General features: G+C 40.0%; 1 protein-coding gene across 1 annotated transcript in view; it reads right to left on the bottom strand.

Moving 5' to 3' along the window:
* The window catches only part of NCKAP5 (NCK associated protein 5), a 426,805-nt gene extending 402,969 nt beyond the window's left edge, over nt 1-23,836 (bottom strand). The window contains exon 1 of the mRNA XM_054069955.1: nt 23,719-23,836. Within this exon, the coding sequence (XP_053925930.1) occupies nt 23,719-23,744 (26 nt within the window). The 5' untranslated portion in view covers nt 23,745-23,836. The remainder of the gene's footprint in view (nt 1-23,718) is intronic.
* Between the last annotated feature and the right edge of the window lie 3,476 nt (nt 23,837-27,312).

Below are 27,312 nucleotides of genomic sequence, written 5' to 3'. Positions count from 1 at the left end.
CACCACGAGTCCCAACCACACCAGGTCATGTGTAGCCAAACAGAGTGACCAAAATTGGCACTCAGGTCCATCATTTCCCAAAGGCTGTAAGAAAATAATCCTAAATCTGACATATATTAGCATCATTTAAAGTTCTCCTTGGGTCTTTCAAGTTCATCTTCAAAACAGGATAGAGCAGAACCACTACCAGCCTATGACTTATTTAGTAAGAGCTGCATCAACACGCCTCGTTTTAATGCCATACAATTCCATATCATGAGACACAATATAAGTTGATTAAAGCATCCCGTTTTTCTGAGTGACTATTATCAAGAAGAGTCCACCCAAAACACATTGCCAATATTTTGGTCCCTTAAAAGCCCCTACGATCCACAGCAATTTGATCCATGTCACAGGTACCGTGGTCACGGGGTTAAGCTGCTTGCTTAGAGCCCAAGTGGAGCCACTAACAAACTAAAGTCTAGGAATTACTGCTCCCAGTGCTGCCAACAGAACTCTGGACAATACCAGGAAGTCCTACCAAAAAGTACCTCAGTGCAAGTCCTCAGCCCCCCTCTCTGCTCTCCTCTGAAAAATCCTGGGTTGTTGTAGAAAGCAGTAATAAACTGTACACACACTCTGATTTCAACAATATGCTGTGAGTATTTTAAATCTGTGAAATATAACAACTCATATCAGCTAGCTAAGCACCTTCAAGGGAAGGAGACCAATATGTATCTTTGCAAAAAGGATGGCAAAATAGCCTGAAATTATTTTTATGAGAAGAAAGTCTTCCCGCAAGAGAAAACCCCTCCATTCTGTTTGTCTGGGTAGAAAAGGGAAGGTATATCAAATGAAGGCTGCTCTGGTTTGTCACACTGCCTTCTCTACTACAGCACCAAAGATTTTATTGCATTCTATAAAGAGAGGAAAAACTCATCTTGTAACCATATAAACACAGTGAACAACACAGAGTAAGTATCAATTACTTTTGCAAGTTTCAGTGATAGCCTCAACCCCCGAGGATAATTTCAAATGATATGATAAAGGCTTCAGTTAGATTAAAAGCATCAACAGCAAACTAGCATTCAAACCCAAACAATTTTGCCTCTATCTAAGTTACAATAAATTTTCTGAACTGGCAAATTTCCCTCCTAGCTGTTCAGCTGTTCCTTCCCCACAGGTAAAACAAATCAATCTGTTTGAGAAGACAATTTGCCACCCAGCTACTTAATGCCACACATTATAATAAAATGAATAATTTTGATGTCAAAGAGTTGTTTTAATGGGAATCCACGGTTAAAAGAAACAACCGCAATAGAGAAATGCAATCAGATGCTGCTGACTTCCTGTGAATTAGACCTCAATAAAATAACTGTCCGACTTTTGGTCCCATATTTCACATGAAACTTTTCTCAAGTCCTTCAACAGGACCCTGCATATTTGTTATTCAGTGTTTACTTTATTCCCACGAACCAAATTTTGCTCAGTGACATTAGTATAAACACAAAGCTGACTAACAGAGAACAGTAGATCTGTGATAAATTTTCATTCATCTGGAACTAAACATGATAGAGTCCTGTAGCATATTAGCAAGCCAATGCAGCTGCATTTTCTATTTCTTTTGTGCCAACATATGTGACTATGGAAAGTGCACGGAAGTGCAGAAGACTGGTGCTAGATGACATTCACACAGTGCAGTGCAATGCCTCGCAGAGATGAAGTGGCTGTGAATAAGTTTATTTGGTTCCGGGAGGCAACTTGGCCACCTGGCGTTGCGCAGAACGCAGGAAATACCTGGAGCAGAGCCCTGTGCGGGTGCGGTTACAGCCCTGCCCCAGCTCAGCAAGCAGATCCAGCGCCAGCTCAGTTATCTCCGCATGACACTGCCGAACACCATTCTTAGCAGAAAGAATAAAAGCAGCTCTGAGGTTGAGCCCCAACTTTGAAATGATCTGCGATGACATAAAGCAAGAATCACCCTTGCTTTTTGATCAAATGAAGGGCTAAGGCTCAGGCCAGTTAACTGTCTGCCTGTTAAAGATCGAGAAACTTAAGTGCAGACTGACCAGCGCTGCTAGTGCCTGCAGGAATTTCTTTGATTTCAAATACACTCTTAGCAACCTGGATGAGAAACTCCAGCCTGCTTTCAAAACTTCAGTGCCATGCATTTAGCTTGCATGCACTCACGCATAGATGTGCTCATGATAGTAGTAGCTGGTACTAGTCAGAACCACTTGCTTAGTATATTTGATACATCCCAAAAATATGAAGTCTTTATACTTTTAATCCTTGTTCTATTTTATGGTTTAATCCTTGTTTAATTCTTGTTCTATTTTATGGTCTAGGTTGCTTTGCTGAGTGACTTGGATCATGTCTTGCATGTGGACCAACAGGTCAGCCACTGCAGACACCTGGAACTGCTTCTCTGACGTCTCTCCTGCCCTGTTGCTGCTTCCGTACCCATCCAGTTTTACACATACAGCAGTTCCCAGCATGCAGAAGTGTATCTTACTCTGTTTGAGTAGGTATTATCAGTTAGTGTTGTTCATATGATGCCACAAGTTATTTAAGAATCTTAAATAAGGCCCATTCTGCTCATTGTCCATAGTATCAAAAATTTCCCTTCAGAGATCTTCCAAATGTCCCAGACATGAGTAATTTCTGCAGTGCTCTAACTTTGGCACATGTCTTTAAACAGATGGAAATTACTGTTATGCGGCCTTAGGACATATCAGGATTTCTGTAATGAGGCCCAATTAATACCTAGGACTTTCTGCCACTCAAAGGATTTCAAAATATCAGAATTTCAGCCAGAACTGTTATGCTGATGTGTGCTTTCATGATATAATCTAGCAATACTTACCTAAACCAATATCAGCATAAGTAACAATTGTCATTCTTATTCTATGGGCAACTTTTAGGTTCAAAAAATATCTGCTGTAGAAGACTCCTCTTTTTTTCCATTTCAGAGTCAGCATTACACTCATATGTGGTTTCAAATCAGCCATTTTGTTGAGCTACTCTTTGTGCTAATCCCCATGAAAGTTTTGCTGCAAAAGTATCTACACCGAGTATTGATGTAGAACAGCTATTTTGTAGTGATTCACTGCTAATTCTGCAGTAGAGTCTCCGTGTAGGCAAAGCCCTACAACTAGGTTTCTACTTCTAAGGCTTAAGCATTTCAGAAGCTTTTTTACTTAAAACAATACCAATGAAAAACAGTATTTAGAAAACATCACAGATCAATAACTTAATTACAGCTTATTCATCTAGCAGGACTTCCAAGGCTACCTCTTCTCCCTGGAAAAATCAGTTTATGAACACATGAAATGCCTACGGTAATTTTTGAACTTTGTCCATGAGAAGTTTGCTCCGATTATTTAGCAGTTCTGGGCAACTGATAAGGTGACTCTGCCTCCTAATTAACTTTACAGTTCTTTTTTATCTCCACCTCCAGCATTAGGGATCTCCTGAATTAAATCCCGGCATGTTTCCTGGATCCAACAGGACTCATCCCTAACTGTGGTTTCCAAGGTGCTACCTAACATACCTGATAATTCCCACCACACTCACAATCCTGGCCACTGTACTCTGAACAGATTGAGAAAGGATTAAAATACTCAAATGCGTTACAAAACAGAAATTTAAAACCAGGACTAAGCTGAAACAATGTTGTTAAAATACAGTGGAAATGAATGCAAGCAAGCTTTGTATCTTCTTTCCTCTCTTCCCCTCCTCTCCTCAGAAAGATTTAATGACCAGATAGTTGGCAAGATAAACAGTAAATGCCACTTTAACTTAATGGGAACTATGTACCAGAAGTGGTAAATATAATGAAAGGAAATGGTTTAATATTACATGTTATGATTTTTAAAAATATATTTAATTAATACTGTGCTAAAAATAGGTCACTGAGTTGCATTTTTTCTAAATGACAGATAACTGTAGGAATGCAACATTCACAAGGAACTGTTTGTACTAGGCACTGTATTTCCTCTCCACCCAACGGAACTTACAGAAGAACATCATATGAATTTTGCAAATGTATCAAGGAAAGAATAGACACCACAGGCTGTAAAATCTAAAAGATCACAGACATGCAAGTATATGCACGTGCTATAAGCAAACTACATCTTCTTCCTGCTAAACAGGTCTTTCTAATCTCCAGGTTAGTGAGAATGTCTTCATTGCTCCAATATTTTCCCTGCAGCCACAACAATTTTTTAAATACATATGCAGCCATTTGATTTTATCACCTAGAATGACCAATTTAGCAAGTGACAGCATCCATCAAGTCCCTTGAAGGTTACATACATTTAATACATATCTTGTAAGTTAGTTTACATATTCAGGCTCTCTGTACAGTTATTAAAATATTATCATCAGTTTTCAAGAAAGAGGAGGAAGAATTCTGATTTTAGCTATTCCTACAGCCCTGACTCAGGCATAATTCTCCTCAAATTAAGGGAACAGTTGAACTTTAAGGAGAGATTAAATGACTTTAGCTCACTGCTCCACTAGATCTTCCCCACAGAGCTAGTTTTGTTCAGCAACGTTTGGTGTCAAAAGCTGAAACCACAATTGCTCACTATCCAAGCAGCTGCTTAGGAGATGCCCAAGGCTGTGGGGCAGGCAAGACAGCGCACTGGAGCAAGGCTAGCTGATGGCAGGCACTTGTGACCCCTGCACAAGTCTCTCAAGCCACTCAAGCCAGCAAAATACCCAAAATAAGGGTATGGTCATGACTTATATCTTATAGGAATTCCCTTGCTTCCACAAGGAATAGCAGTGTTGGCTGGTGCTATGAATTAGGAAACCAGTTGTCCCGAATGATGCTAAAGAAGAGGAGAAATAGTTCCTGTGGCTGCCCTGCTATTCCACAGCTCCTGGTCTAAAGAAGAGGAGAAATAGCTCCTGTGGCTGCCCTGCTACTCCACAGCTCCTGGGGTGGCTGGGCAGCAGGCAGCGCCTGCCTTCTCCTGAAAATGCCAAGAAGCCACCTCAACATGATCACTGTCACTTCTTCCAGCTCTGAAGTATTCATTTTCTACGGACACCTATGGAAAATCCTTGCTGTCAAGATGGCAAATACTGGTAAAAAATGGTTTTGAGGAAAACAACATGCGTGTTGGGAGCAAGGCAGCAGCAGAGACACTTCTCAGAGACAGATTCTCACCTGGAATATCTTCCACCTGAGTACACACGAACGCTCGAGCAGTCTAACCGGCCACCTGAGCTGCGCACTGACTTCACAGCAGTCCTTTCTTTCTGCATGGGAATTACACAACAACCAAGTGTCTGCGCCTTACCACAACACTTACCCCTTGCTCTAGAATTTAAGCTTTAATTAAAAGTTTCTATGTCTTATGCCTGGAAGGAAGATTTATCAAAACACGAACAAAACATAAACCTTCAACCTATATAAAGCCTGAGACAGCAGCTCAGAGATTCTCTTGTTCTTCTTAGCATGATGCCGAAACAAAATAACAGCGTTTCCTAGAGGCAGCTTTGCTGAGAATACCAGCTTTTAAATAAATATTGAAGTGCGATTCTTGGGGTTTTTTTTTGCAGCCCCTCCCAAAGCGGCCTAATGGATTTTGCCTTCAGCCCCGCTGCTTCCCCGTCAGCAATCCCAAACAGAAACCTGCACTTCTTTCCTCTCTAAAACATACTTCAAAAAACAAGATATCAACAGACTACAATAAATTGAACTGAACTACAGCATAATGGGTTTATTTAGTAGAGCTTTCCTAAAGGCATGTATTTACACACTTGCTCAGGTGAAATTCCCCTCCTTTTAAAAAACACTTGAGCTGCAGCTCGGAGTTTCAGAAAATGCCATGAGACACCAGGGCTGGGAAAGGGTCCTCCATGGGAGCTACGGCGCTTGCTTCATTAGCATCTGTGCTACATACATTTTACATACTTCTTGTCCATATATTTTATACCACAATTCAAAGCCTGATCGAAAGCCCATTGATGTCAATGGGAATCCGCTCCCTTCTATGGGATTTGTGTAAGGTATCAGGAGCTGCAGCGCACCAAGCACCACCAAAGGAGGGGCACTCCACCAAGACCACAACCCAAACAAGACCCAGAACCACAGGGGCAAGTCACACCCTGTTTGTGGCTGATCTCTATCGCACAGTCCTGTCTCCGATGGGGAATGGCAGATCTCCCAGCCTCCAGGGAACGGCAGACACTTTAGCCATAGCACACTGCAGAGGGCATACAAAACCAGTGTTGTTTCAGGACAAAACCACAGAAACAATGAGGCACAACAGTGGTTTCACAAATCCAGGACGCTGTGAAAAAGAAGGAGACGAAAAGGAACCCGTGGGGAATGGTGGGGTAGAGCTGGACTGGCATGCATAGCCATGCTATCCTAGATTAAAATGAAGTTACATTCAGGTGGGTTTCAGGAAAAAGGCTGCTATGGAATCTTCCATTGTACTTCACTCAGTGCATTGAGGTGTGCTGTGCTTGCACAAAATACCTTAGAACCACTGCATATTGGTTTTATTCTCTACTATAAAGAAAGAGGTAAAGCTATTAAATTTTACCCATATAAAAGTCAAATTTATCATCTATCCTGAGCCAAGTGTATGGACATCACAACCCCATGAATACCCAGTGAAGAGGGTTATGGGCAATTCTTTTGCATAGATTGCCTTTAAAGTCTCGGATACCCGTGCACCATCAGAAATCCATCCAGCACTTACAGCTTTCAGTCACTTAGATAATTACTATACAAGTGCCTTCATGGGATTATACAGGGGAAAAGAGGAAAACAAGAGGAAATCCAACATATCATCCCGTCTGCTACCTTAACTGCATGCCAGAGATTGCCTCCTATTCCCATTTCTCTTTCTTCATTCCTGCATGAATGATAGCACCCAGCGGACATACTCCTGTGAAGAGGGGAACTTTCTTCATTGTAAAAATGCTGCTCTTTAAAAATGCTTCAAGCTGCTAAGTATCCTTAAAACAGTTTAAGGAATAGGTTTTCTACCTCCATAGCACTTGGCAACCACAGCGGTGCTAGAAAGATGAATTAAGCTCTACTTACACATTACTTCCAGAGGAAAAAAAAAAAAGGCCAAAAAAAAAGCCAGTGTTCCTCACTCTGTTTAGTGTAATTACATTTTCTGATCTCACATTTCCAATCACACAATCATAAGCTGGTTGCATACAGGATCTGATAAATACTGAGCCCATTCAGCATTGACATACACTGCTAAAAGATCAGCCAACAGAACTGGAAGCTGTGGGAACGATTTCACCTTGTTGTTGGAGCAATGCTTTGTTGCACTTTATAGACCTGAAGGGCTCCAGGACCAAGGCTCCTACAAAGATGGGAATTCAGCTAAAACGTGAGAAAGCTCTTCCCGTGGCTACTGGCACTTACTTGTGTAGCTGGAACCAAAGAATGCCTCTCACCTGAATTTTGTCAAAATGCAAAAATTAACTATTGCATGAGTCACCATTTCTAGGTTTCTTACTGAACAAGACCACACACAGAAATTTTACAAACCCCTTTGTGCAACAGAACTTCCAGTACTTTGCCAAAGACCTAAATTACTAAAACCCCACAGGTTCAGGTGACATTGCATGGTGGGCAAACGTTTGTGTTTTGAGCTCTCCAAGTTCTATTCACCAGGATGTGCTACTGTAACCACTGAGCACCTTGGGGGAATAAAGAGTTAATAAAAATGTAAGAAAATGCACAATTACATAAAATATAATCTGTCAATCAGATATTAGAAATGGACTATGAAGACACCATTGTAAGCGCATGTACTAACACCCAGAGAACCCTTTAAACAGACGACATGGATTTATACAGGCTGCAGCTGTCACACACGCTATTTCTGATGTTCCAGAGCCTATGCATGTTGTCAGTTGAAGAAATTTCTAGTTATTTGCTATTTTGTAGATCTGTAAATCACATAAATGCTCGTATTATTACCATGTGCTCTGACAGTTCGCATCAACAGACCATCTCGGAAGAACTACAGTGATGAATTATTGATGGTATCTCTCATAGCTTGCAAACATTTATTTGAAATGCTGCGATACAGAACCAAGCCTCTTTTCAGCCTCAAGAGCGACCCTAATGTAAACTACAGCATACAACAGATCAAAAATATATAGCCTAGCTCCCAATTCATGATCTCTTTTTTATCATTCAGCAGCTCCCATAAAGATTGTTTATAATTGATGTGAAATGCTGGAACCAAAATATCCTGTAGCTGGAAGCTGGAAGTCACAGTAACCAAGTCAGTGTGACTCTTGCGGTCTCCTCTTAATATGCTTTATTTATTCTATTGAATAAACAAACAGTCCCATTCTGTAATGACAAAGCAAGCCGGGATTTTCCCACATTGTTTTGACAGATGTTGTCAGGGGCTGATTACAGCAACCTGTATACCTAGCAGACATTTACTGCCATGATTTTCCATAATGTAACTCAACTACACGCAGAATAAACTCATGTCATAAGAAGCGATGCTAATGAAAAGCCTCTGACTATGGAAATTCAACTGCAAAATAACTTTTCCAACTGCAGCAAAATCTATTTTTAAAGGTACTGGAGGAAAAAATACATTATTTGTTACATGGTACTAACAGGGCACAGAAGGCTAAGATGGAGATGAAAGGATCGATTATGGAAACACCTCAATGTCTGGTTCAGGCAAGTTAACAGAAAAAGATCAGATCTTTTTCCAAAGGTCTCATTACTCAAAAGCTTTCAGTGAGAACAGTCAGACCAGCCTCCAGCTGACTGCTACTTAGCTCAGTACCTTCAGCCAGCATTTAGTATATTATTAATGTTTTTGTGCTCTGTTTTTGCAGGTAGTTGGAAAATGCATCAAAGCTGGTGGGGTTCAATTACAGCACATTATTTTAAAGGGTTTTCTGGGGGTTGGGTTGCAGGAGGGTTGAGAAAGGATGTTGTTTAACTGATCACACCTGTACATTACTAAAAACACAATAAATAAAAGTAGACTAATGCCCTGTTACAGTTATATGCAGTACTATAAAAGAGAATGATTTTCTATGATCAGGTGTTAATGTGCCCTTTGTAACTGCTAAAAGGAAGACCCCAGACACTATGACATCACAAGGTTTTCTTTTGAATATTATTTTTTAGGTTTGTAGACCCCACTGGCTCCGACATTTGCTTGTTGGATGGGAAAGTTGTTTGACTTGTAGATAGGAAAGTGAGTACCAAGATGACTTTTGAGGCTAAGGGAAAATGAGACCTATGGGTTAGAAGGCATCACAACAAGGGTATTTTCATCACAGCAATGGTGTTTGGACCAGCGGGCTTACACAGCCAACAGGTGTTTTTGCAAGCCTAAGTGACTAATTATTCTGGAAATTAAAAACACATCACTCTATATGACTGATAAAGGAGATAATTCATTATATCATGTTGCCTGTGCAGAATGCAGCACTACACAATTCATACGTAAAATTTATCTACTCAGTGTTTCTCCGGACTCTGCACAGCCACAGAAATAGATTTGCATGCATGTGCACATAGACATTACACTTTTACAACACATTTACAACAACTGGCTGGAGCAAGATCCTAACACAATACTAACCAAAAGATCTAAAAATTTTCAGTCATCAAAGGTTTTCACTTATAAAATACTTCCTTTGGTGAAACAAAGAGAAGGTTTTAAATTATCTGTGGAAATGTATAATTTGATCACTTTTCTTATGTTGTTTATCTTCGGGTGTGTTAAACAAGCCAAACGCAAGAATTTTGCAATTTTTCAATTTAGAGGTAATTTTAAATGAAAACTTTAACTAAAAAAAAGCCATAATTCCTCACCAGTGTGAAGGAAAGTTGAAACATTCATGGAATTCAGTGCATTTAGCATCCAGGAGCAGGAGGTAAAGTATTTAGGTGGGAGCTAGGATATTTTAGACTTTCCAAGGATATGGGCCTAAGTGACTTAGGCTTTCCTGGATATCAAGGATAAGATCCAAAGCCCACTTTAAAATCTACAAAATTTCCCAACGATTTACATTACCATTAGACCACAGACCTGATTAGATAGAAACCTCACAGAAGTGGACATTACCTTCCAATTTATCATGTCTCTTTTCTTAAAGGGACTTAAATTCTTCGCACTAAAAATAAATAGAAACCACTTGTTCAGTAAACACAGAACCACACAGCTGAAACCAACACAGCAGCCTATTCAGGCCAGACTCGTGTCTGTCACCATACTCTGGGAAGGATTATGAACTGCCTATCATCCCTTTATGCTGCAAGTAGAGGCAATATGTCATTCTTTCCATGCAGAATATAACATAAGAAATCACAAAGGGGCCCTGTTTAGGTGACATTCCTTTGTATTTCATATTCTAATGGCCTTGGAATGGCAAGGTAAAAAGAACATTTTCTCCCAGTGGAAACTTTAGGAATACCACTGAGTGAGACGTGCAAACAGTAATGCTTTACACGTGCACTCTGACCTCTCTTGACACTGCAGATCCTTTTCCAATTTCCAAAAGTTTTCAAGAGGAAGAAAAGGGAGTCATCTCTGTCTATCTGACGTCTCAGTGACACTTCTCTGAGATGATAGTTCACTGGGATTTGCACATCTAAAAATCCCTCCAGGGAAGCTTGTGAAAAATATCAGGCTAACCTACTTTCTGGACTCAGTGGAGTAATCCTCTTTCAAGAGCCAATAGCTGCTGATGTTGATGGCAAGATGCAAGGGAGCACAAAGGGATCTGGTTCAGTTCAGCCCCACACGGCCTGGTAAGACCTAAAAGCCACTCATAGAACTGAAATGCCTCCATGAATGTATTTAAAATTGAGATCTGATTTAAGCAAAAAGGCAGACTCTTTGGGGAATATTATTCAACTAACAGAAAAACAAAAACGATGGCAAATATGCCTACAGATAAGAATCAAGCAAAACCTTTATTAAAAAAAAAATGAAAAAACAACTTGAAATAACACAGGGATATTGAAATAACCCTGGGATTGCCCAGGGAGGTGGTCGAGTCTCCTTCCCTGGAGGTGTTTAAGGAACGGGTGGATGAAGTGCTTAGGGACATGGTTTAGGGAGTGTTAGGAATGGTTGGACTCGATGATCCAATGGGTCCTTTCCAACCTTGTGATTCTGTGAACACATCATCCTCCAATAACTTGGATATCGGTTATGCTTCCAGCTGAAAAAATGCCATTGTGAGTGATACATGATGATACAATATTTCTAGCTACAGGTTGCATTAGGCATTTGGAAAACATAGTCAGGGTAAATCTAGCGTGCTCTCCATTACCTGAATTCCAGATCTGAATGAATCATGCCAGAGTAGCATGTCAGGCGCACAGACCCTCACACTTAACTCTTTAATAATGACCCTACAGATAGCACGAGTTTAGGTGGTTTTCTCCTTCTTATTATATTTTTAACTTGTCTCACACCAGCAAGTCCTCAAGACTATATAATATACTACTGTTAAATCCCTACTTCATTGCACCTCCTGAACCCAATTTAAACTTCAAACTTCATTGGATTGAAGTGGGATAATGCTTAATACCTCTGTGAAAAAAATAAAGGATCTTAAATCCATCAGCAAGTGATTCATCTTTCAGATGAAATGAGTACCACTAGGAAATAGTGGGATACAACTGACCCCCAAAAAAACAAAACAGTCAGGCATCATCTTTAATTTAAATACCGTAATATACGGTGTTCCAGTCATCTTCAGTGATTATTACTTAATGCTTGCAGTGAGAACAATTTAAACCACAACCACCACATGAAGGCAAGATGCCAAGGAAACAAGCATTGAGCAACCCAATCCAGTGGATTGTGTCCCTACCCAAGGCAGAGGGGTTGGAACTTGGTGAGCTTTAAGATCCCTTCCAACCCAAACCATTTCTATGATTCTATGAATTGCAGCTAGACTGACACGCAGAAGTACTTTTCCTGAGTGATACATGACTAAAGAGAGAGATAAGATGTGCTCTGACTGACCTCCTTGCAATCACACGCGTAAAGATAAGAGGGCATAGCCTTACTCATTATACCACCATCTTCCCAGTAGGTTATATACAAACGAGGACCAGCAAAGTTGAAGTATCCTTGTACACAGCAATTACAGCACATATACGCACAAACTGGGTTATAAATCATGCGACCAAAGGCTGGCAGTGTAAGCAATGATTCCAACTCAAAAGATGTCAGCCTTGCTAATATCAGGCCCTTCACCTTTAGATTACTCGTCACAATATATTTTACACAGTAAGCCAAGTTGCACTTCTTTTTCCCACTCTTCCCAAACCAAATGAGAGGCACAGTCCCCTCAAATTCACCTCAGACTCATTTCTATTACAACTTAACTAACAGGCCTGACCCAGGGCTACAGGAAAATGCCATTTCCCTCCTGTTCTGGGAGCTCCCACAGCCAGCACTGCCTGCCCATCAGCTATGTCCGGTAGGCGGCTGCGGCATTGCATAGAAGCCATACTTATGGAAACCACAAGTTACACCACCAAAAGATGTGCAAGTCCGTGCATAAAGACGGAGACTTCACAAGCTGCTGTTCTCCCGATCTCCCTAGATAACTGCAAGGCAGAGTGCCCCGCTGCTGCTTCTTGGCCAGTTAATGAAGGCGTGGGCTTTGCCTCACAGCAGTCTAGGAGGACTTTTCAGAATCTTGAATCCTTATTCTGTGGGAAGATGAGTTCTTGAGGCACTACAAAGCAAAAAAGTGCTGTTAGCCCCAACTAGTGCAATCTAATGGATCCAAAGGCAAAAGTTTGTAACTCTCCAAGGTTGGCAATAGGGCTAGAACAAGTTTTGCTGAGTTGACTCGACCCAGCTGACACCTCTTCAGTTAAAGTTTCGTGTGCTACAGGAAGAGCTGTACAGATGTATTTCATATCCATGTTATGTTACTTATATAAAGTTGTCATTTGAAATTATTTTAGGCATAATATTTACAAAATTAATTCAGTGACAAAGCTTATTGCAGAGGGATTCCAGCTTCAACTGCTGAAACCGCTTCGTCCAGTCATGTATGGTGGTAAGTAAATGTTATGAAACTTCATGGAGAAACTATTATCCAAATTACTGAACGACAACAGAAAAGTCTTTATTAAGTTCCAGGAATGCATTTCTGGCAGAGAAATTAACATTCGTATACAATGTCTTTTTATAGATTAGTTGGGGAAAAAATGACTACATTGATGTACTGCAAAATGTAGGGATTTTTTCCTTCCCGAGGAATTGCAAGTGACATCAGTTTTCACAATATCTGAGAAGAAGGAGAGAATATACTTGGCTGAAAGAATTCCAGCTTTTTTATTCTGCTGAGTTGCGTTACTGAGACAAACTTTCCCATTGTTTATTGTTTGCCAAGTTGTGGCTCTGCTGTACATAAAGAAAAAGTGTTTCAAGCTCTCAAATATTTTTCCTGAATAATTATTTTATTGTTTTCTCTCAAGCCAAAGAGCAAAATGACCCTACTGAGTTCTGTAACAGCCTTTGCCAGAGGCTTGAAGCCCCCACCTCCAGTGCATAAAATAAAATTGCCCGTGAGGTCTCAGCAAACTGTTCTCAGGATTGTTATTCACGGCTCATGTCGGTTCAAGCAATCTTCTTCAACGGTCAAAAATGTTGTTCAAAAAACTAAGCATACTGGGTTTCTGGAGAGGAAAACATTTACATGATTTTCCCCAAGATGGTAAGAAAAATACAGAGGGTAGGTTTCGTGTGGGAAAGGGGGCAAGACAGTGGGAACCTCTAGGGAAGTCCACCTGTACTCCTCTTCATCACTATGTAACAGAGCTTTGGATCCCAGCAGTGAAGCTCTCTGATCCATCGGACAAATTTTTGCTCTGAAATCACAGAATCATAGAATAGTTTGGGTTGGGAGAGACCTTAAAGATCATCTAGTTCCAACCCCCCTGCCACGGGCAGGGACATCCCACTGGATCAAGCTGCCCAAGGCCCCATCCAACCTGACCTTGAACACCTCCAGGGATGGGGCATCCACAACTTCCCTGGGCAACCTGTTCCTTCACCATTCTCATGGTGAAGAAATTCTTCCTAATGTTCAGTCTAAATCTGTCCCTTTCCAGTTTATACCCATTCCTCCTCATCCTATCACCATAAGCCTTTATGAATAGCCCCTCCCCAGGAAATAAACCTGAAGATCTATCAGACAGATGGGTTGTCATTTGTCCCATAACAAGACTGTCTATGTAACATTTGTTCCATGTAGACATAGGAAGGATGAACTTCCACTCTGCAAGTTGAATTTTTCATATAAATTATTAATTACACCATACTTTCATCAGCATGGGACTCAACAGGTTGACTATGCTGTTGACTCAAACTTCAGCAGTTCCAGCATTTGTTTGGAGTTTTCAGTGGGAAAAGGATAAAAATCATGTGTACGACATTGGTGAGCTACTGCAAAATGCCACTACTCACTACCATCATCCATGTCTGCATCACAAACCTTTCTTAATACAAGTACTCCTATGAAGAAGGGACAGCTTTTCCAGTCCTGTACTCCTACTGATCACTCTGCATGAAGGAAAATGCATTTTGCAGATAAATAAATCTCAATATTCTTTATATGCAATTCTATGACAGGCCAAGAAAAATCACATTTGATAATCAGAGATAAATAGGAAGAGTTTCTTAGCATAAACACTTCATTGTGGAAAAAATACCTTTATTTTTAAACCACATCTATTAAAGATATTTATTTGTCTTCCATATGTGCTTTTTTTTATCCAGATATAGAGGGGACAGTTCCTTTCTGGTCTAAACTGGCTCCCCTGAACAAGTGGACAGCAAAAGTTTGTGTCAGTATAATTTATCCTGTATTTCTTAACTGCATCCAGCTATTTCATTCAAGAGTATTTCCTCTTTCTTTTTTCCACTGATAATACCTTATATTTGCTGTTTGTAAAAGTACTTTCCATTATAATGAGTGACCCTAAAAGACTTGTTGTGTTGATTATTTGTAGTCTCAGCATGTCTTAGCAGCTGTGTTTTGCAAAAGACCCACATGGTGCAGTGCAGTGACTACTGTCGCATGTGTTAGAAGCAGGAGCTCTTGCACTGGTCTTGGTTCAGAGCTAGGGGAGAAATTGGGCCAAGCATCTGGACCCACCTGGTTTTGTGAAGCCATCCTTTCAGATTGCCGTTTGTCTTCCGCTTGTGGTGGAATCCTGATCTCACAAAAGCCAGCAGAAGCATTTCTCCCTCCTTCCCGGCCATCCTCCCTCATCTAAAATTAGAACCACTAAAACCTTGGACAAACTTAAAACAATGTAGAGGGTCTTTTTTAGGCCCTTAAGACCAAATGCACGACCTAAGTAACCACTGTGGAGTATCGGCAGGATTTCACAGCAGAATGTGTTATGCAGCTGTCTGCCCAGTGAGCGATGTCACACCAAATGAATTTTTATTCCCTTTTCTTTATTAAGAGAAACACTTGACAAAAGACAAACTGCGCTGTTGACTCAAACTTCAGCAGGTATTCCACAAGCTGCTGCTCTATGGAAGGTAAAGAGCAGCAGCTCCATAAAATCAGCTTTCATTTCTTGAAGTTCTTCTTTTGCAAAGCAAGGATTATAATAGTTCAAAGAAAATAATCTGTGCAACTGTCAAAAGACAAGCCCATGCTCATCTTTGGAGAAGTTCTATGACAAGCACGGTCATTCTGATGAACAAAATTGGCTAAGAGCTTCAGACTTAGACGAACAGTGACATTGTGACAGCTAAAGCACAAAATCTTAATTGAGACAATTTGGGTCTGTCTTTTTCTTATTTTTAAAACTTGGCCACTGTCACCTGGTTGCTTTTGGCCAGCCACTTGTTTGCATTTCTACCCCCCTTGGTACCTCTCTGACTTTCAAACAGCCTTTTTTCCAACTTTGTTCTGACTGTCAAGACTCTGGTGCAAGCAGGAACGAATGAAGTGTCCTGGGGAGCAAGATATTAAAGCACCTGGAGTATCACTGCAGGAGTTCTTGTGCTGTCCATCACCTGCTGCATGAAGCTGGATCCTCTCAGTATTAACAAAGTCCAAATGAAGCTGCATCTAGATTCCGATGTCCTTAAATCATACTGAAGAATAAGTACTCTCTAAAGCCACCTCAATCTGTCAATAAAGCATGTTGTTGGGTGACACCAATTGTCACAGCTGCACTGAGGCTCAGCAAGCAAGTTCAGTAGAGCAATGACAATAAATCTCATCTTTATCCCATTCCAATGATAAAAAAATTTAGTGTTTCATCATGTTTGTTCTTCTCTTTTCTTCCTCCACCCTCTCTTAATTTTTTTTTCCTGCATATGAAGGAAAGAGCTTTGTTGGGGGAAAAAAATCCCTCCAATTTAATGTCCTGGCACACAGATCAGCTTGCTGCCTTGCAGAAAGATCAACAGTTTAGCCTTTAAAGAAAATGTGTCTTCACTCACAGTAAAATCTGTGTGAAACTCAGTAATCAATGAAAGAAACAGATCATTAACTGGTCCTCCATGATGGAGGAGAGGTTAGCTTAGAAGAAGAGATGGAAGGCAATCTCAAAGAGCTAATTCAAACTTTGGGGTTATAAATTGGATTTTTGAGAAATTGTAGTGCATGCCTCACATTGCTAGAAAAGATCTTGTCAGAAGTACGCTCATCTTGATTCAAACACTGTCTTTGTGTTGCACAACAAAGCCGTGACATTCCCTAGAGAAGCCTCCATACTCTTCCCTCCATCTCCTTTAAATGAACAAAGAATCTATTTACAGATATTTAGTTTCAAAACTACTCAGTTTTGGCACTCCATCACAGTCTCCTGAGAGGACTGACAACAGTACAGGGGACTTGCTTTCTCTTCTCATAAAACTTCGTTGTTGAGAGCTAGTCAATAAAATTTTCTTTCAGTTTTTACTGTCAATAGTGATACATCACGTTTGCATCACGTACGTCAAGCCAGGCAATCACAAGGCACTTTACAATACCTTATTTCACAAAACAGCTGTAAATGCACATCCCACCTGTACGCTGCAGCACTGGGTTAGAGTGGGACAGCCCAGGTAATTCTTCAAACTGCCCAGCTGAGTGATAACAAGCCCAACTGGATTTAGATTGCAAAAGAAAGCATGATTACATTATTCTCCGCGGGATTTCATAAACGATGAAATTTTACACTTAAATATTCCTCGTAACGTGTATTCCTAGTTTATAAGAGTGTGTAACAATTCAAGCTTTTCTGAAAAGCTAAATGTGCATTGCAGAATTGAAAGTAAGGTCTCAGCAACAAAACAGGCAAGAGAAAAAACAAAATCAAGTCTGTGTTTCCCCACAGGAGCATCAAAAGGAGGTAGAAAATCATTTTTAAAAAGTAACCTGCACTAACAAGCACAGCAATAGCTGTTCCTTGCATGTCACAATGTCAGAGTACTACCAAAGTTAAATGTGCTGCTTCGAATATGAACATGGCTTCAGGAAAGCGCTTTGTTCCCCATACAATCGTTTTCAGTGGGTCAGCTTCTTTTTTAGCTGTATGCAGCCTTTCTAGATTGAAAAAAAAAAAAAAGAGGAAGACTATAAATACAGGTATTATTTTGATAGTGTCTCTGCATATATCCCCCCGGGCATAGAGGGGATGGAGTGGAAAGAGTAGGAACTACCTAGCTACTGTTATTTCCTTGGGGAGGGTGATTTGGAAAGAATAAAAAAATTGTCCTTTCCTTTAGGACTAGCCACAAAACTGAGCCAGTGTGGGTGAGAGGCTGGAAAATAGAAGTAAATCACTTTTCTTCCAACAAATGAAGGAAATAAAAGCAGTTCCTTCCTTGGAGCAATCACTTTTATACAAATTGGTGTCTAGAGACACAGCCTAGCCCTAGAGAAACAAAGCTGATGGTAATGGCTCTGGCTGCCTCTCCAGGTGGAGCTCTCCTGGGATGATGTGACAAAGACAACATTCATGTGGGCTACCACAGAAGACCACGTAAAAGTTACTCTGAATTCCTGCTTACTGGTTCCTAACACAGAAGAGTGGCACGGGACAACTACTTGACTTTGAACAGGAAAATTACTTTGGTCCTGCAGGCAGGGTGTATGTCTGAAACAATAATTTCATTAAGTCCCAGGATCCATTTGATCACCAAGCGCTGATCACCAAGGCCTTAAAATCTCATTTAAGTGCAATGTTCTCATTCATCAACTCTACTTACCACAACAAGATTAAAGTTCTGGACTACTACCCTGAACTGTCCAACTCCAGCTAACTGCAATGGTGTTTTCATTAGAATTGTTTCCTATAGAGGAAAGGGTCGTCAGCAATTTCACTGTATGCACAATGGCTTTATTGCTTAGGTGAGAGGCTGGGGAGTTGCTTGTTCTGCCACTAACAATCTGCATAAGCAACTTTGAGGAGGTTAATCTTCTCAGTTTACCCATTGGCTCTTAGATGGATAGTGTGAAATTGGAAATAATCACTTTAAAGACTATAGATTAAGAGATAGATTCACCATTCTGGTGAAGTTCTGCAGAGAGACACATCTGCCAGAGCCCTTATGGCTTTCAGGCTTTGAAACCCATAATCTGGGTAATTAAAGGATAGCTAAGTTCATGCTTTGTCATTGACTATTGATCATTTGCCATTGGCTAGTCAGTGACTACTGGTCAACCTCCTTATCCTTATGACAAAGCCGTAACATGAAGAATGAAGTTTACCAAAGAACAAGCTCCACAAATACTAAGGAGTGCTCACACAGCCCTGCCAGTAAAAATGTCCTACAATGCATTCTGATACGCCCTACTTACCCTACACTGCTTCCTTCTGGAAATCATTCCTACTAAAGTTACACGCTTTGTGACATACATATCTGTGATATACATTACTCTCTCATTCAGGATTTCCACTAACCATGTTAAAGGGTACAACTATTTATATTACTTTAGTATTTTTCTCCTCTACATATTACACAATTTCTATGTTTGGTAATCATTATGTCCCAAAAATAATTGTCCTCCTAAGCAATTTGTCCCACATCTTTCCTACATGTGATCCACAAGAAACACTAACCAAACCAATGACTAATCAAACAAAACAGAAGAAAATATTTTAAAAAATCTTAGCAAACCCCAAATCCCAGAACTAAATCCCCAGTGGGCTTTATTTTGTAATAGTAAACACACCCAAAGAGCAACAGCAACCCATGGTGTGGCTTTAGGATACCACCAGCAAGGGACACGGAATGTTCTTTTGTTGTCCTTTTCAAGAAAATTACTAATACGAGAAAACTGAGGAAAGAATTCACTGAGGACCAAAACTTACTGGTTGATAAAGCTGAAGAAACATGACTACTATTCTAGTTTCTTCCAGAAACCTCTCTATAAACAGACAGTGCAGTATTTGCACTTGCTTTGAGTTCACAGGTCACAAGACTATGCAAATTATCAGGCAGAGCTTTGGTGTAAATGAAAAATTCTACTTTGTAATTAACATCAGAGATTTTGATTTTTAATCTGGTAAACAAGCACATTCCTTCTGGCTGGTTTTAAGAAGTTTTATTCCAAGTTGTTCATGCTCTGAACATCGCTCTCAACTCCCTCATAATTCTCAAGTCTCAAAAGACATCCCCACTGCTGTGTTGCACATTGCAACAATATTTATCAAGCTAGCACCGGTCAGTGGAAGACTCATAACGATACACAGTTTTCATGGAACATCACCCAAAACAGCCCACACAGAACCATGCAAATACCTTTCAAGATTCTTTAGAAACTATCATTAACCCAATAGGTCCTATCAGAGCTTTCCAGGACCCTGGAACAGTCATAGGAACTTGATGTTCACCACAGTTGTTAGAAAACTCTGTTTACCGATTACTCTGAAATTATTGGAATCCGAGTGTTGTATGGTTAGGGGTACAATGAAGAATTAATTTGTCAAATTTGAAATAAAGGCAACCTCATTCCAGTTAACAGAAAATAACACAAAAAAATAAGCATATAGCTGTTCATTTCTCTCATCTTTCTGATCCTGCATAATCCACCTATAGGCTTGCCAGATATTCTATAGATATCCATGGCTGGGGGGTTGGAATTAGATGATCTTTAAGGTCCCTTTTCACCCAAACCATTCTATGATTCTATATTCACAGCTGAAGATCCGTTTTTACAGAAACATTTGTGTTTACACTGCACTCATGGAAAAATATCTGGACTTGAGGAAATCGCTTCCCTTTACTCTCTGCCATTTCTCAAAAGAGATGCAATCGCATTTTCAACCGCTTCTCTGATTCTTCCCCCAAGATTTCCTCACCCTTAACTGATTTGGGAATGGGTTTTGATCCTTCCCAAACACCAGATCTGTTGTCAGCATGCCCAGGTGTGATTATCACCTGGTCGGAGTGCAGTGTCAACTCAAGAGCATTCCAGTGTTTAGCAAAACCCTATAAAGACCTCTTGGCCATTGCCCATTGAGAGGCAAAATGCTAACAATTAAATCCCAGGTCATGTGAGCAGTACATCCCTGTCTCACATTGGAGGACAGACCGTGTGTGCCAGAATGACAACGAGGAAGGAACTGTGAAAGATGCACCAAATACACTCCATGCTAACACACTCCTCCCGTGCTCTCCTGTTGTAGTCTATTTCTGTTCTTGTGTCCCTGGGCCAGGAAGATTGTGGACCTCAGGACCAGCTCTGATTACCATGGTAGAAGACAGAGCAGCAGTCAGGAAACAGTTAATGCACTCCTGTCATAGAAATGAGTGTAAATATCAAAGTTATCAGGGTTGACACCGGGCAACAGGTCCCTTTGGTCAATACCTTCACTTGTACCTGAACATCATACATGAGTTATTACCAAGGAACTGAATGCAGGACAACATGAAAAGTGGAGGCTTCTATCCTCACAGCTACTGGAGAATATCATATATTTTGGAAAAAAAACCCTTCTGCCCAGGTAAAAGGAGTTTCTACATTAGCTCAGCTTCAGGCTGGGTGAGACTTTCATCTTTATCCACTGATGAGCTTGACATTCCTCTGCTGCAGTACTATTTCCCATAAGTATGAGGTCAAGTTTTGTCCTCCAAAGCTCTCTAGAGCATCAGCATAATTATAAGAGAAGAAACAGTAAATCCTACTTAAAATTAATGGATGTTTTAATGTAGAAATCAAAGAGCACTTTGCTTTTCCGGAAGCCGGCAGAATAGTCATTCTCTAGTTCTATGGGCACTGTTACCATTACAGACTCCACACAACTCTTAATAAAGGAGGGTATATGTTCAGATACCCAAAGATTTTACAGTTTGACATGCCAAAGACATGAAGTAGTAGTGGATTTTACTGTAGTAGAATCACTGACTAATATCACCCAGGGGAAAAGTCCAGGAAAGTTCTCATCTGTTTGCCATTATAAATTATGCTGACCCTTCAATTGGACTTATGTAATTTTCCCTGTGGAGACACCGCAAAGTTGTACAACTTTTCAGCAAGTCATTCTGGGGAAAAGCCCAATAGAAACCTGCCCATGATTTGGCAGAATTTAAGAGCTAATATCCAAGGAAACAATGCAGAAAGCCAGCTTTCCAGAGGATATTTAACCTTGGGGACACCTAAAAATTTGCAAGCATTCCCAAACTATTTCCTCAACACCTGTGCAGAAGCGTGGGGCAGTTTGGAAAGTTTCATACGTAGCTCCACTTAAGCTCCACCACGCTCCAGAGACCAGGCAGCCATGGGCCTACAGGTCAGTGAATTCCCTGAAGAGACACTTACTCACTGTTTAATTGTGCAGCAAAGAAGGCTCCGCTTTGCAAACAGCTAAACCCCAGCCAAACACTGGTGCAATGAGATCAAGAGGGAAATACTGAAGTGCTAATACATCCTCTTCACCTGTTTGTTTACTTTTTAAGCACCTCTATTGCTTTCCTTAAGGAAAATGGTATATTAAATGAATCACTGGACCTAGGAGATATATCCATCATTGCACATATGCAGAAAGGAAAAGTAAATGACATGAAAAATGACATTTTTTTCCCTGACAAGGGAGGACCTTGATTCATTTTTTGATTTATAGTGAGTGAGCCAAACCTGTTTCAGACAGAGTCTTAGTTTGAAATAACTTTTGTCACTGTTAGCCCTGAGGTTCCATCAAAAAAAAGATGACTAATACTCTGCTTTTTGGTGGGTCTACATTCAGTTATCATCTTCCTCATTTACCAACTTTAGAAAGGGGTTATTTGGTGTTTCATAATAAAAATTTATTTATATTGCACTGTTCTTCTGCAGATCTCAAAACCACCCTAAACTGGCAGTTTATTAATAAAGTCAGATAGCATACAAAAGAATTTTCTCTTAGCATCAGCAAACTATTGCAGTCTTAGCTGGTTGCACCTATCCCACTTTGTTGTGACCACCCAACTAATCTGTACTCTTACTGCCTCTGGGCTTCTATCAGATGTTTAATACTTTTATAGACCAGGTGCCACTAAAACTTATGCCAATTATTTTTTATATTATTTTATGTATACTGTGTATTTCATAAACATACAGACCTCTCTATTTCCATAATATTTATTGCAATCAAATGCTCATAGACCTTGATTTTTCTAACAGTGGCTGGTGATGAGCAGGACTTGACTTACCCAAACAAAGTCATTTTAATCTATTCAATAGATTTCCCTCTGTGAATAATTGCCAATCAATAAGGGTATGTGAAAAAGAAATCCAGCCCCTCTGTTTAGAGATTTTTGGTGTTGATTCTCTTGAATTCTCTTGGGTTTAACTGCATTACAGTTATTTTCGGAATATACATGCGCTTATGTTTATGTTTCTTGACAAATGCCTTTAAAACTTGATTTTATAATTTAATTAACATTTATTTTGGCAATTAGCTTATTTCTTACGAGCCTGCCTTTGGCACGTGCTCAGTGCTACTTATACGTTAACAATTAACAAGGCACATTTAACTGAACCCCTGCTGCTGTAATATGATCTGTTATTATGAAATTTGTAGGAGTCTTTACTTACAGTTAACAAAAGCACAGCTAAACCAGAGTGACCGTGATGTGCTGGAATAGGAAGCAATTAGGAATTTCAAATCAGTTCATATGGATTTTATAAGATATAACAACAGGTAGAAACCAACACTTGTTAGTTCTGGAAGATATTTTTCTGATTTCATTACTTACTGATATAGTTAAGAAAAACCTGAGATAATGTAGGAGGCAATTCTCATTCATCTAATTTTGGCAGTTTGTTTAATAACAAGCAAGTGAGGACAGTATTCTCAGACAAAACATTACACTAAAAAAAAACCACTCTGAACTATCTATTAAAAATCTTTGTTTCCATTTCTAAAACCAACACAATGCTCTACTAAGCAAATTAATATAAAATTTCACAAATATTAAAAGCAGAAAAAATTGCAATCTCACATTTAGGCAGATGTAGGCATGACCGTAACATGTCTGGAAAGTACCGTTGTGTATTAAAGACTCTGTATAAGTTTGTGCATCAGTTGGACATGGGATCGGCAGTGACTGCTCACAGAGCTTCCTGGGTAAAGTCTTCTACCTATTCACACTATTTGTTTTATCAGCTGAGCATTCTCCCAAAACATAAGGTTAAATCAAAAGTTCTAATGGCATCTTTCAGCGCTGCTAACCATAAACCTCTTTTATAATAACATTTAAAGCATTAAACAAAAAGTCTGTCCTTACTTACAAGGCAAAGCAGAAAAGGAAGGTCATTCATTACACCCCATTCACTATTTTCTGTTTCATTCTGTAAATATTATAGTGCGACTGAGAAAAAAAATAGAACGTCTGGGGTTCTCAGATCTTCCTTCAGAGTTTTAATGATTTGCTTCCCAAGAAGGGGGATAACAAATACCACAGTGTTCTGTCAATATTTGTATGCAGCACCACAGCGGGCAAGCTGCCAAACTTGCATGGTTTAAAGAGCCAAGGGTAGAAAACTGACACCCTAACAAACACACTCCCGCTTTGTCTCTTTTAAAGGTAGTGGTAAAAGTGTCATCTCTGCTTCTGACTGCCCTTTCCGAAAGCCCTTTGTTTGATTGCTTTACTTCTCCAGAAATGCACTATTTAATAATCTTCATTCGCCAAACTTCAGGGATTTCTTTCATGCCCAAACGTTTCTTATGCAATTATAAGCCTTTTGCTCTCCACCAGCTGCACTTTAAATGTATTTTAATTGGCTGGAATTTAGGAGGAATCCATTTGGCAGTCATTTACATTTGAAGCACGCCCCTAGCAGCTGAAACAGGCCTCAGAAGCAGCCCAATTACTTCATCAAAAGAAACTGCTTTAATACCTTTGACTCCTACATAACTACAGTGAACTCTATTATATAGGTGTGGTGATGTAATTAATAATTATCTGCTGAATTTTTGCTCGTACTGGGAACAGAATGTATTACCAACTGATACGTTTACCGGGCAGTCTGCGGAGTTACGACGCTCAATGTCAGTTTTCAATCGTCTCTGTGTTTCCAGAGAGAGGCCTTCCTTGTGCTGTGTCCCTATCTGATCTGAAGAGTGATGTGGCTCAACACTGCTATTATTGTTTCGATACTTTCAGAACATCAAGATTGTGTTACCAGCAAGATATTTGTATATAATGGTATTTTTAAAACTTCTAAAGCACTAGTTGTTCCAGGACTAAAATATAATTTTTATATATTGCGTTAGGAATGGCTTCAGTTTTCTGTTTCTCTTTACTTCTGGGTTCCTAATGTGTATTGGAAGGCAGCTTCCCAGAGCTTTACTTTGATGTAGTGAGTTCACCCTACTCTGCAGTTTGTGAGGCAGAGGTTTAAGAGTTGACAGCAGCAGGGAGAGCTACCAACAGCTGCTCGGGAAGAAAAAAAGAATCAGAAGACATTAAGGAGAGAATCAGAAGAATTCACACAGTAAAATGCAATAGTTAGGATTAATGTAGCGACATTAACAAGTCAGGTTTAAAAACAGAGAGACATTCCAAGCGATGCTGATTGAACGCATGGTATCTGAAAAACCCAGAGCTCTGCAAACCATGAAAGCTCCTGTGAAATTGTAACTGCTTGAGAGTTCACTTATCATCAGTGTACCACGGAGGATGAAGGAGCGAAAGAAAAGGGATTATTCTCTAGTTGAAGTACAATGAGCACTGTTTTCCACACTTAAAAGGTGAATAGTTCTTGAAGTGAAGTTATGACAATACTTGCCGCCTACAGAGAAAAGCAGAGTTTCAAGTGCATTGTATGAAAAGGAGAAGGATTAATGCCACAGAGAGACACCATTATACTATAGGAGAGCTGCATATTTTAATATTTTTACTCCACAGTTAACTGGCTTATACACCTAAGAAGTGGAACCCCTCAGTGTACCAAGGTCTTAAGAGAACTGGAGGTAGCACTTAAAGAAAATATACACACAGAGATCGCCAAAGCAGATGATAAAACATGAGAAGCCCAATCTCATTACTTTTTAACAGCCTAGTTCACTGAGAGTGCCAAGCAGCCACCCAGGCTGCAGTGTGATGGTAACCCAGTGTACTGCACTCATTTCATGTATTTCATCCTCAAATATAATCATGACACACAGAAATATTCTTGTCTTCCTCCTTTTGAAGGCACAATGATTTTGACCAAGCTGGGACGTGAACGCTGCTCCTCAATACCTTCTTTCCTCCATTAGGTCATGCATTTATAGCCGTCCCATGTAGAGACACTTGCAGCTACAACCCAGATCTGAGCTGACTCATGTTAACAGCCAAAAAGCAAAAGGAAGCATCTTAGATCTTTAAAAGCCAAAGAAAACAGAATTGGAGGCTTAAATCCAGATTCCTTTCACCCTCGTCCAAGCAGAAATGGAAGATTAAAGAGCTGCTCTGTAATGGTAGGCTGTAGCCGACCAAAACAGATGACGAGTCTCCCACCGAGTTCAAAAGGTGATATGGATGGGAGAAGAGAAGAACTGAAGAACTATTTGTGACCTCAGATATAAAAGAAAAGAAATCCTAGATCATTACAAGGAAACAAACTACACTATGTTTGAATCCTTACTCATGCATCACTGAAAATTTTAAACGTTTCCCACATGACTTTATGTGCTTATTTAAAAAAATAAATCCCCTTCCTAACAGAAGTGCTATGGTGTAAATATCCAGGCAAGTGGCAATGTGAACTGTGCGGTGGATGAAGAAGAGTTCTAGACAGGAGGGCAAACGGCAGCATGCATCACAGCCTGCTGCTGTCCTCCTGCCTCTGCCAAGCGGCAGGCAGCAAACTTTGGGAAGAGAAAGGTCAGCGCTCTATTCATGCTGTCACTCTGGGAATCCCCTGCGTTGTCATGGGCTGCGCGATGACAGCCATGAAGCCTTGATGTGCCATTGATTGTTATAGGACATTGAAGACAATTGGCCATTATTTAGCTTCAATATCTATTTTCACAATTATTTAAATGTGAGACACTGGCAAATGTTTCAAACAAACGGTACCAGTGTGATTTTCAAAAGAGAGGGAACTGATTTATTTTCAAGCCTCATGTGAGATTCAAGTCACAGCTACAATAAGCCTCAAAAAGCTGTACACTAAACTGTTTTTCTGGTAGCAGTTCTGCAAGAAAAACCTTGCATTGACAAAATTTAAGCACATGAAACATTTACTATTAGGACAGTTAATAGCCCTAAGCACAGTGAAAAGGAAAAGCATTACTTTGAAATTTCAGAAACTATTAAAAAAAAAAAAGAAGGCAGAGAGAAATATGGGCACTATCAAAGGAAAGATAATCAATCCTTCAAAAGCAGAGACATCAAGCAGTAAAAAAAATTCCACCATGCCTAATGGCAATTCTTTGCTGCCTTCCTTTCCTAAGTGCTGTCGGCATTCAGCTGGACAAGAGGAAAAGAAAAAAACATTACAGTAGTACACACAAGCAAAAACGAACTACGGCAAAGGAGAAACCCCACAGTGAATGAAAAGCTGGTTTTCTCTCATGCAAATGCTATGCCTCAACGAACCAGTTTACAGTCTAACAGAACCATCTTCAGGAGATATATAAGGCTATTAGTGTAACTGATACCTGGTTAAAAATGAGAGAGGTGACGGGGGATGAGAATGCAAGCATGTAGGATTTATTAAGAGAGCAGCACAGCAAAGTCCTAGTGAAACATGTCAAAAGACAAGAAGAATGATGCCTGTGAACAGAACACTAGAAAGAATATGTCATCTAGCCGGTGTGCCAGAAACCAGGAGGCGGAAGTATTAAAATAAGGCTTATCGCAGGCTTTTAAAAACTAGGTGAGACCACTGACC

Source organism: Cuculus canorus, chromosome 6 (assembly GCF_017976375.1).
Source record: "Cuculus canorus isolate bCucCan1 chromosome 6, bCucCan1.pri, whole genome shotgun sequence".
Taxonomy (NCBI): Eukaryota; Metazoa; Chordata; class Aves; order Cuculiformes; family Cuculidae; genus Cuculus; species Cuculus canorus.
Note: the sequence above shows the minus strand (reverse complement) of the source record. Positions and strands in the feature narration are given on the sequence as shown.